The following is an 11,773-nucleotide window of genomic DNA, read 5'->3' as shown; positions in this document are numbered from 1 at the left end:
AGAGAATATTAGACCTGAAAGTGGCAGAATTACCTAAACATTGACTTTGGAGGTGAAATTAATTCTAAAAATTCAATTTGGAAATGAAATTAATTATTAAAAATTCAGTTTAGAGATTAAATTAATTATAAAAATTTGATTTTTAGATGAAGTTAATGAGAAAAATACAATTTGGGGATGAAATGTTGGCCCAACTTAATAGCTGAATAAATTAGAGATATTTGAATAAATTAACCACGCCCCGCATAAATTAGCATGCCCAATGAAGGAGGCGGTGACCGTTTCCGGAGGGGCGGGCCGGGCCGGGGCCAGGGAGGTGTCGTCAGATCCGGTGACCGGAAGCTGCCATCTTTCTGGCTGCAGACTCAGGTCAGAGAGAAACAAACCTCCCGGGGGCCTCGGGGCTTCGGCTTCTCCCGCGGCGGCGGCCGGGGTGGGGGTGGGGGGTGTTTGTTCGGCCCCCTCCCCCTCCCCCTCCCCCTCCCCCTCCCCCTCCCCCTCCCCCTAACCCCAACCGGGGAGTTACTGCGCATGCGCAGGGCAGGCAGACCCCCCCCCCACCCCAAACTAGGGAATCCAAGTCTCCCCCCCGCCAAAACTAGGGAACCCCAGCCCCCCCCCTCCCCAAAACTAGGGAACCCCAGGCCCCCCCCCCCAAAACCAGGGAACCCCAGGCCCCCCCCCCCCCAAGACTAGGGAACCCCAGCCCCCCCCCCTCCCCAAAACTAGGGAACCCCAGGCCCCCCCCCCAAAACTAGGGAACCCCAGGCCCCCCCCCCAAAACTAGGGAACCCCAGCCCCCCCCCCTCCCCAAAACTAGGGAACCCCAGGCCCCCCCCCCAAACTAGGGAACCCCAGGCCCTCCCCCCCCCCCCCAAAACTAGGGAACCCCAGCCCCCCCCCCCAAACTAGGGAACCCCAGGCCCTCCCCCCCCCCCCCAAAACTAGGGAACCCCAGGCCCCCCCCCCCAAAACTAGGGAACCCCAGGCCCCCCCCCCCCAAACTAGGGAACCCCAGGCCCTCCCCCCCCAAAACTAGGGAACCCAGGCCCCCCCCCCAAACTAGGGAACCCCAGGCCCCCCCCCCCCAAACTAGGGAACCCCAGCCCCCCCCCCCCCCTCCCAAACTAGGGAACCCCAGCCCCCCCCCCCCCCTCCCAAACTAGGGAACCCCAGCCCCCCCCCCCCCCTCCCAAACTAGGGAACCCCAGCCCCCCCCCCCCAAACTAGGGAACCCCAGGCCCCCCCCCCCCCAAACTAGGGAACCCCAGGCCCCCCACCCCAAACTAGGGAACCCCAGGCCCCCCACCCCAAACTAGGGAACCCCAGGCCCCCCCCCCCCCCCAAACTAGGGAACCCCAGGCCCCCCCCCCCCCCCAAACTAGGGAACCCCAGGCCCCCCCCCCCCCCCAAACTAGGGAACCCCAGGCCCCCCCCCCCCCCCCAAACTAGGGAACCCCAGGCCCCCCACCCCAAACTAGGGAACCCCAGGCCCCCCACCCCAAACTAGGGAACCCCAGGCCCCCCCCCCCCCAAACTAGGGAACCCCAGCCCCCCACCCCAAACTAGGGAACCCCAGGCCCCCCACCCCAAACTAGGGAACCCCAGGCCCCCCCCCCCCCCAAACTAGGGAACCCCAGCCCCCCACCCCAAACTAGGGAACCCCAGGTCCCCCCCCACCCCAAACTAGGGAACCCCAGGCCCCCCACCCCAAACTAGGGAACCCCAGGTCCCCCCCCCACCCCAAACTAGGGAACCCCAGGCCCCCCCCCCCCCCCAAACTAGGGAACCCCAGGTCCCCCCCACCCCAAACTAGGGAACCCCAGGTCCCCCCCCACCCCAAACTAGGGAACCCAGGCCCCCCACCCCAAACTAGGGAACCCCAGGCCCCCCACCCCAAACTAGGGAACCCCAGGCCCCCCCCCCCCCCAAACTAGGGAACCCCAGGCCCCCCCCCCCCCCAAACTAGGGAACCCCAGGTCCCCCCCCACCCCAAACTAGGGAACCCCAGGCCCCCCACCCCAAACTAGGGAACCCCAGGCCCCCCCCCCCACCCCAAACTAGGGAACCCAGGCCCCCCCCCACCCCAAACTAGGGAACCCCAGGCCCCCCACCCAAACCAGGGAACCCCAGGCCCCCCACCCCCCCAAACTAGGGAACCCCAGGCCCCCCACCCCAAACTAGGGAACCCCAGGCCCCCCCACCCAAACTAGGGAACCCCAGGCCCCCCACCCAAACCAGGGAACCCCAGGCCCCCCCCCCCCCAAACTAGGGAACCCCAGGCCCCCCACCCCAAACTAGGGAACCCCAGGCCCCCCCACCCAAACTAGGGAACCCCCACCGGTCTCTTTCTCCCCCCCCCCCCCCACCAATCTGAAAGTCGGCAGTGCTAGGGGTCTCTTTCCTGGTCCCTGAACCTGTGTGGGTGAGGGGGAGATAGGGACCGTCCCTCCCCGCCCCCCACCCCCCTTCCTGAGCTTTGCCTCTCCCCTCCCCTCCCGCACACTCGCTGAGCTTTGCCTCTCCCCTCCCCTCCCGCACACTCGCTGAGCTTTGCCTCTCCCCTCCCCTCCCGCACACTCGCTGAGCTTTGCCTCTCCCCTCCCCTCCCGCACACTCGCTGAGCTTTGCCTCTCCCCTCCCCTCCCGCACACTCGCTGAGCTTTGCCTCTCCCCTCCCCTCCCGCACACTCGCTGAGCTTTGCCTCTCCCCTCCCCTCCCGCACACTCGCTGAGCTTTGCCTCTCCCCTCCCCTCCCGCACACTCGCTGAGCTTTGCCTCTCCCCTCCCCTCCCGCACACTCGCTGAGCTTTGCCTCTCCCCTCCCCTCCCGCACACTCGCTGAGCTTTGCCTCTCCCCTCCCCTCCCGCACACTCGCTGAGCTTTGCCTCTCCCCTCCCCTCCCGCACACTCGCTGAGCTTTGCCTCTCCCCTCCCCTCCCGCACACTCGCTGAGCTTTGCCTCTCCCCTCCCCTCCCGCACACTCGCTGAGCTTTGCCTCTCCCCTCCCCTCCCGCACACTCGCTGAGCTTTGCCTCTCCCCTCCCCTCCCGCACACTCGCTGAGCTTTGCCTCTCCCCTCCCCTCCCGCACACTCGCTGAGCTTTGCCTCTCCCCTCCCCTCCCGCACACTCGCTGAGCTTTGCCTCTCCCCTCCCCTCCCGCACACTCGCTGAGCTTTGCCTCTCCCCTCCCCTCCCGCACACTCGCTGAGCTTTGCCTCTCCCCTCCCCTCCCGCACACTCGCTGAGCTTTGCCTCTCCCCTCCCCTCCCGCACACTCGCTGAGCTTTGCCTCTCCCCTCCCCTCCCGCACACTCGCTGAGCTTTGCCTCTCCCCTCCCCTCCCGCACACTCGCTGAGCTTTGCCTCTCCCCTCCCCCCCCGCCCCCGTACACACTCGCTGAGCTTTGCCTCTCCCCTCTCCTCCCCCGCACACTCGCTGAGCTTTGCCTCTCCCCTTCCCTCCACCACCTACCAGGATTCACCCCCTCCTTCGCTGCCTCCCCTTCTGAACGTGGTGCCCGGAGATTTTGATTGGGGGCGGGGGTGTCGGAAGTGTATCTCCTGCCCTCTGGGTGGGTGGTCTGGGTGGAAGGAGCGAGCGCTGCCTTTGTCGGGGGGAAGGGGGGTGGTGACACGTAGCCTCAGGGGGCGGGGGGTGGTAAGAGTCAGAGGGTCACCACACCATGTGGCCCCTGCTCAGTCCTTCTGCGCTGCTGCTGAGGGCTGAGCTGTTGGGAGGGAGCGGGGCCTGGCCCTGGGGGTTTGGTGATGATTTTGATGCTGTACAGAGCTATGACCGGGACCTCCCTTCCCTTCTCACCCTCACTCTGAATTTTTCCCGTTTAATTTTCCAGCCTTGGATATGGCTTCCCGGAAGAAAGTTCTGCTCAAAGTCATCATTCTGGGCGATTCTGGGTAAGGAATGTTCCGATTGTGGATTGGGGGGAGGGAATGACTGTCAACTGGAAAAGTAACAGGACTAAACAGGCCGCGTGTACTCTCAAGTGTAGACCTATAAATATCATGTAATACACATGTGACTACAAGAGCAGCTCTAACCCTAACCCTAACACTAATGCTGCAGCGAGTCACTCACCTCCTGACTCCCCAAAGCCTGTCCACCATCTACAAGGCACAAGTCAGGAGTGTGATGGGACACTCCCCACTTGCCTGGATGAGTGCAGCTCCCACAACAATCAAGAAGCTCAACACCGTCAAGGACAAAGCAGCCCCGCTTGATCAGCACCCCATCCACAAACATTCACTCCCTCCACCACCGACGCACAGGGGCAGCAGTGTGTGTACCATCTACAAGATGCACTGCAGCAACTCGCCAAGGCTCCTTCAACAGCGCCGCCCAAACCCACGACCACTACCGTCTAGAAGGACAAGGGCAGCAGACACATGGGGAACTCCACCACCTGCAAGTTCCCCTCCGAGGCCCACACACACCATCCCGACTTGGAAATATATCAGCCGTTCCTTCACTGTCGCTGGGTCGAAATCCTGGAACTCCCTCCCTAACAGCACAGTGGGTGTACCTACGCCACACGGACTGCAGCGGCTTAAGAAGGCAGCTCACCCCCACCTTCTCAAGGGGGCAATTAGGGATGGGCAATAACTACTGACCAAATCCCGTGAAAGAATAGGAAAGAAGAGTAAGGGGTGATTTCATCGAGGGATTTAAGATGATTAAAGAATTCGATGGGGAGAAACTGTTTCCTCTGCTGGGGAGGGGGTGTTGGGGAGCCCAGAACAAGAGGGCAGAACCTTAAACTGAGAGCCAGGCCGTTCGGGGGCAGGGGGAATGTCAGGAAGCTCATCTTCACACACAAGGGGAGCGGGAATCTGGAACTCTCTCCTCCAGTCTCGACAGCTCTTGGGATGAATTAAACATTTCAAAATTGAGCTTGATAGATTTTTCGGTTAAGGGTTTCGGATCTAATATGGGTCAGTGGAGTTAAGATACAGATCAGCTGTGATCTGATAGCAAGGCAGAACAAATTTGAGGGGCTGAATGGCCTCCTGTTCCTGTGTAACAGACTTGAGAGGGGTTGAATGGCCTCCTCCTGTTCCTGTGTAACAGGCTTGAGAGGGGCTGAATGGCCTCCTCCTGTTCCTGTGTAACAGGCTTGAGAGGGGTTGAATGGCCTCCTCCTGTTCCTGTGTAACAGGCTCGAGAGGGGCTGATTGGCCGCCTCCTGTTCCTGTGTAACATGCTCGAGAGGGGCTGATTGGCCTCTTCCTGTTCCTGTGTAACAGACTTGAGAGGGGCTGAATGGCCTCCTCTTGTTCCTGTGTAACAGGCTGGAGAGGGGCTGAATGGCCTCCTCCTGTTCCTGTGTAACAGGCTCGAGAAGAGCTGAATGGCCTCCTCCTGTTCCTGTGTAACAGGCTCGAGAAGAGCTGAATGGCCTCCTCCTGTTCCTGTGTAACAGGCTGGAGAGGGGCTGAATGGCCTCCTCCTGTTCCTGTGTAACAGGCTCGAGAAGAGCTGAATGGTCTCCTCCTGTTCCTGTGTAACAGGCTCGAGAGGGGGGCTGAATGGCCTCCTCCTGTTCCTGTGTAACAGGCTCGCGAGGGGCTGAATGGCCTCCTCCTGTTCCTGTGTAATAGGTGCTGGGCTGGCCCGCAGGGGAGGGGAGAGGCAAAGCTCAGCTGGCCGGCAGCAGCCAGTCCTGGGTGGGATGGGTAGCTGGGGGTGCTTGGAGATCCATAACCCATGAACTGCCTTTCACCCACAGGGTAGGGAAGACGTCGCTAATGAACCAATATGTCAACAGGAAGTTCAGCAACCAGTACAAGGCAACGATCGGAGCTGACTTCCTCACCAAGGAGGTGATGGTGGACGATCGACTGGTCACCATGCAGGTAAGAGCAGAGGTCAGGGTGTCTCTCTCACCCCCCTGCCACTCGCTCGCTGTCTGTTCAGCTGCTGCTCCTGCGAGCACAGGTCTGTGGATCACGCCCTGGACCAACCTCCGGGTCTGTGTGTAGACAGCTCTCTGGCTCACCGACCCAGCACCGTAGCTCAGCGGCACCCACTCTCGTCTCAGAGTTTCGAAGCTTCTGCATTCCAAAGCACAGCTCCAGAGGCTGGAACTTTATAATCCAGAGAGACTCTCCCAGTGCAGGACGGAGGGAGTGTCACACTGTCAGAGGGAGCTTTACTCTGTATCTAACCCCGTGCTGTACCTGTCCTGGGAGTGTTTGATGGGGGCTGTGTAGAGGGAGCTTTACTCTGTATCTAACCCCGTGCTGTACCTGTCCTGGGAGTGTTTGATGGGGACAGTGTAGAGGGAGCTTTACTCTGTATCTAACCCCGTGCTGTACCTGTCCTGGGAGTGTTTGATGGGGACGGTGTAGAGGGAGCTTTATTCTGTATCTAACCTGTGCTGGGAGTCATGTTAAGTTCTGTGAATGTTAGCAATGTATTTTTTTTATTCATTCACGGGATGTGGGCTTCGCTGGCTGGACCAGCATTTATTGCCCATCCCTATTTGCCCCTTGAGAAGGTGGTGGTGAGCTGCCCTCTTGAGCCGCTGCAGTCCATGTGGTGTGGGTATACCCACAGCGCTGTTAGGAATCCCAGGATTTTGACCCAGTGACAGTGAAGGAACAGCTGATTTATTTTCAAGTCAGGATGGTGAGTGACTTGGAGGGGAACTTCTAGGTGGTGGTGTTCCCCATGTGTCTGCTGCCCTTGTCCTTCTGGATGGCAGTGGTCGTGGGTTTGGAAGGAGCCTTGGTGAGTTGCTGCAGTGCATCTTGTAGATGGTACACACGTTGCTGCCCCTGTGCATCGGTGGTGGAGGGAGTGAATGTTTGTGGATGGGGTGCCGATCAAGCGGGGCTGCTTTGTCCTGGATGGTGTAGAGCTTCTTGAGTGTTGTGGGAGCTCCAGGCAAGTGGAGAGTATTCCATCACACTCCTGACTTGTGATGTCCTGGAGCTGAGGTGACTGACCTCCAACAACCACAACCATCTTCCTTTGTGCTGGGTATGACTCCAACCAGTGGAGAGTTTCCCCTGATTCCCATTGACTCCAGTTTTGCTCGGTCTCCTTGATGCCACACTCGGTCAAATGTGGCCTTGATGTCAGGGGCAGTCACTCTCACCTCACCTCGGGAGTTCAGCTCTTTTGTCCATGTTTGAACCAAGGCTGTAATGAGGTCAGGAGCTGACTGACCCTGGCAGAACCCAAACTGGGTGTCAGTGAACAGGTTATTGCTAAGCAAGTGTCGCTTGATAGCACTGTTGATGACCCCTTCCATTACTTTACTGATGATGGAGAGTAGACTGATGGGGCTGTAATTGGCCGGGTTGGATTTGTCCTGCTTTTTGTGTACAGGACATACCTGGGCAATTTTCCACATAGCCGGGTAGATGCCAGTGTTGTAGCTGTACTGGAACAGCTTGGCTAGGGGCGCGGCAAGTTCTGGAGCACAAGTCTTCAGTACTATTGCCGGAATATTGTCAGGGCCCCACAGCCTTTGCAGTATCCAGTGCCTTCAGCCATTTCTTGATATCACGTGGAGTGAATCGAATTGGCTGAAGACTGGCATCTGTGATGCTGGGGACCTCCGGAGGAGGCCGAGATGGATCATCCACTCGGCACTTCTGGCTGAAGATTGTAGCAAATGATTCAGCCTCATCTTTTGCACTGGTGTGCTGGGCTCCTCCATCATTGAGGGTGGGGATATTTGTGGAGCCTCCTCCTCCAGTGAGTTGTTTAATTGTTCACCACCATTCACGACTGGATGTGGCAGGACTGCAGAGCTTAGATCTGATCCGTTGGTTGTGGGATCACTTAGCTCTGTCTATCACTTGCTGCTTATGCTGTTTGACACACGAGTAGCCCTGTGTTATAGCTTCACCAGGCTGACACCTCATTTTTAGGTATGTCTGGTGCTGCTCCTGGTATGCCCCCCTGCACTCTTCATTGAGCCAGGGTTGATCCCCTGGTAATGGTAGAGTGGGGGATATGTCGGGCCATGAGGTTACAGATTGTGTTCGAGTACAATTCTGCTGCTGCTGATGGCCCACAGCACCTCATGGATGCCCAGTCTTGAGTTGCTAGATCTGTTTGAAATCTATCCCATTTAGCAGGGTGGTAGTGCCACACAACACGATGGAGGGTATCCTCAATGTGAAGGCGGGACTTCGTCTCCACAATGACTGTGCAGTGGTCACTCCTACAGATACTGTCATGGATGTGGTCAAGTATGTTTTTCCCTCTTGTTGGTTCCCTCACCACCTGCCGCAGACCCAGTCTAGCAGCTATGTCCTTTAGGACTCGGCCAGCTCGGTCAGTAGTGGTGCTACCGAGCCACTCTTGGTGATGGACACTGAAGTCCCCCACCCAGAGTACATTCTGCACCCTCGCCACCCTCAGTGTTTCCTCCAAGTGATGTTCAACATGGAGGAGGCACTGATTCACCAGCTGAGGGAGGGCAGTACAGGGTAACCAGCAGGAGGTTTCCTTACCCATGTTTGACCTGATGCCCTGAGACTTTATGGGGTCCGGAGTCGATGTTGAGGGCTCCCCGGGTAACTCCCTCCCGACTGTATCCCACTGTGTCACCACCTGTGCTGGGTCTGTCCTGCCGGTGGGACAGGGACATACCCAGGGATGGTGATGGTGGTGTCTGGGACATTATCTGTAAGGTATGATTCTGTGAGGATGACTGTGTAGGGCTGTTGCTTGACCGGTCTGGGAGACAGCTCTCCCCGTTTAGCCCCCAGAGGTCAGGAGGACTTTGCAGGGTTGACGGGGCTGAGTTTGCCGTTGGGGTTCCCAGTGCCCAGGTCGATGCCGGGAGGTCCGTCCGGTTTCATTCCTGTTGTGTGACTGTCGCGGTTTGTTACGACCGAGTGTCTGGGTCGGCCATGGCTGTGGGGTCTGGAGTCACGTGTAGACCAGACCGGGTAAGGGCGGCAGATTTCCCTCCCCTAAAGGGGCATTAGTGACCCAGATGGGGTTTTTACAACAATCGAGGATAGTTTCATGGTCACTGTCAGACTTTTAATTCCAGATTTTTATTGAATTCAAATATCTGAGTATGTCTTGTGCTCCTAGATTTGGGACACAGCGGGCCAGGAGAGATTCCAGTCCCTGGGAGTGGCGTTCTATCGAGGCGCAGACTGCTGTGTACTGGTCTTTGACGTCTGCACTCCCAACACGTTTAAGACGCTGGACAGCTGGAGGGATGAGTTCCTGATCCAGGCCAGCCCCCGGGATCCCGAAAACTTCCCCTTCGTGGTGCTGGGTAACAAGATCGACCTGGACAATCGGCAGGTACCGACCAAGCGGGCACAGGCCTGGTGCCAGAGCAAGAACGGGATCCCCTACTTCGAGACCAGCGCCAAGGAGGCCATCAATGTCGATCAAGCCTTCCAGACCATCGCACGCAACGCACTCAAACAGGTGAGGCCAGCGTGGGCACCGTGCTCCTATAGAGTGGGCATCACAACTTGCACTGTCAGCGGTCAGCGCTGAGGGAGCGCCGCAATGTCGGAGGGTCAGTGCTGAGGGAGCGCCGCGCTGTCGGAGGGTCAATGCTGAGGGAGCGCCGCGCTGTCGGAGGGTCAGTACCGAGGGAGCGCCGCACTGTCAGCGGTCAGCGCTGAGGGAGCGCCGCGCTGTCGGAGGGTCAGTGCTGAGGGAGCGCCGCGCTGTCGGAGGGTCAGTGCTGAGGGAGCGCCGCACTGTCGGAGGGTCAGTGCTGAGGGAGCGCCGCACTGTCGGAGGATCAGTGCTGAGGGAGAGCCGCACTGTCGGAGGGTCAGCGCTGAGGGAGCGCCGCGCTGTCGGAGGGTCAGCGCTGAGGGAGCGCCGCGCTGTCGGAGGGTCAGCACTGAGGGAGCGCCGCACTGTCGGAGGGTCAGCACTGAGGGAGCGTCGCACTGTCGGAGGGTCAGCGCTGAGGGAGAGCCGCGCTGTCGGAGGGTCAGCGCTGAGGGAACGCCGCGCGGTCGGAGGGTCAGTGCTGAGGGAGCGCCGCACTGTCGGAGGGTCAGTACTGAGGGAGCGCCGCACTGTCGGAGGGTCAGCACTGAGGGAGCGCCGCACTGTCGGAGGGTCAGCACTGAGGGAGCGTCGCACTGTCGGAGGGTCAGCGCTGAGGGAGAGCCGCGCTGTCGGAGGGTCAGCGCTGAGGGAACGCCGCGCGGTCGGCGGAGATGTTAAGCCAAGTGTCCGTCTGCCCTCTTAAGTGGAAGTCCAAGATCCCACAGGCACTATTAGCAGAACAAGACTCTCCTCCCCACTTATCCCTCAACTGACATCACAGAAACAAATCCTGTGATCGTTCTCACGTTGCTGTTTGTTGGATCTTGCTGTGCGCAAGTTGACTGACGTACAACATTGACCACGTTTCTAAACCTGTCCTTCATTGGCTGTGATGGGGACTGAGCTGCCCTCAGGTGCTGAAAGGGGATAGAAGAATGCAAAGTCTTCAATGGTTCTGACCACCTGTATTTCTGGGGCAGTAACCTGAGGCCCACATTTCTCTCCACTCGCGTATCCTGGGTACAAAACACCCGAGGGATTTGGTTTGCCTTAGTGTGGCCCTCTCTAGCTGCCCACCTGGGTCTGCCAGACCTGCTAAGTTTTTCCAGGTAATTCTGTTTTTGTTTTGGATTTCCAGCATCCGCAGTAGCTTTTTGTTTTTATCTCTGGGTCATTCTGCTCCCTGTTAGCACTTCACCATTTTAAGTTGCTCTGTAGCTGCCACTCACCTGCCCCCTCCTGCATAATTTGTTGAAACCTCCCCTTTGACTCTTTGAGTTTTCCTGACTGACCGTTTCTCCCCCAGTGCCCACGTTCACTTTAATGGCAGGTGCTGCTGTCAGGTTTGCCGTGAGGTTGCTTGTCTGGCCCCTTATCAAACACTGCTCGGTAAGTCCATATAAACCGCATCCGCTGCATTTCCCTTAGTCTCTGTCCTTCCTTTGAGTGTTTCAGAAAGTTTATATATTTTTTAAGAGAAACAAGAGAATCGATTGTGGAAACTGCTTCTAATTTCATCCATTGTGGTCCAGAGCCTCACTGTCCCAGTCCCTGTCTCTGCTGACCATCTGGGAGGGGATGAGAGGCTGGGGGGAGGGAGGTGTGCCAGGCTTCGAGACTCTCGGGGTTGTTGAGGAGCTGGCTGCTGATGTTGGGAGCACCTCTTGAGTGTCGGCCTCGTTTGTGTGTTTGCAGGAGACGGAGGTCGAGCTATACAACGAGTTCCCCGATCAGATCAAACTGGACCAAAACGACAAGCCTGTAGCAGCAGCTGACGGCTGTAAATGTTGAACTGGTGGTGGAGGTGTGAGGGGACTGGCGGCGGGGTGGGGGGAGGGGGTGCAGCGGCGGAGGGTAATGAGGAATCGGTGACACGCTCTGCGGTCCTGCACCAAGTCCTTCCCCGATAGCCTATGGCTGCCTTCCGCCATCAACCCCCCCTCCCCCCACCACCAATCTCAGCGGTGACCTGAAGAAGCCCCTCGCTCTCTCTCGCACAAGAGGGGACTTTCGATTCTGGCGTACCCCTGCCTTTCGCTCGAGAGACGGAGCGCGCGGTCAGGGACCTGAAACCTCGGTCAGCCTGAGCTCTGCTGTAGCTGACCCACACTGTGGACTCCTGCTTTCCTGAACTCTGCTCCCTTCGCCATCCTGGCCTCAGGTCGCAGGGTCGAAGCTTTACCAGCGCTGGGTGGGGGGGGTGAGGACCCATCGTCACTTTACTCCGAGACACCACCCCTACCGACATGAACAT

At 58.7% G+C, this 11,773-nt stretch overlaps 1 protein-coding gene across 1 annotated transcript; it reads left to right on the top strand.

The window, feature by feature from the left end:
• Window positions 1-311: 311 nt before the first annotated feature.
• LOC144678436 (ras-related protein Rab-7a-like) lies at window positions 312-11,343 on the top strand. The gene is made up of 5 exons (XM_078538218.1): window positions 312-369; window positions 3,863-3,923; window positions 5,753-5,879; window positions 9,088-9,435; window positions 11,215-11,343. The coding sequence occupies exons 2-5, from the start codon at window positions 3,871-3,873 to the stop codon at window positions 11,308-11,310; spliced, it is 624 nt and encodes a 207-aa protein (XP_078394344.1). The 5' UTR covers window positions 312-369; window positions 3,863-3,870; the 3' UTR covers window positions 11,311-11,343.
• Window positions 11,344-11,773: the final 430 nt, after the last annotated feature.

This window comes from Cetorhinus maximus, unplaced genomic scaffold (genome assembly GCF_964194155.1).
Source record: "Cetorhinus maximus unplaced genomic scaffold, sCetMax3.hap1.1 HAP1_SCAFFOLD_4282, whole genome shotgun sequence".
Lineage (NCBI taxonomy): Eukaryota > Metazoa > Chordata > Chondrichthyes > Lamniformes > Cetorhinidae > Cetorhinus > Cetorhinus maximus.
Note: the sequence above shows the minus strand (reverse complement) of the source record. Positions and strands in the feature narration are given on the sequence as shown.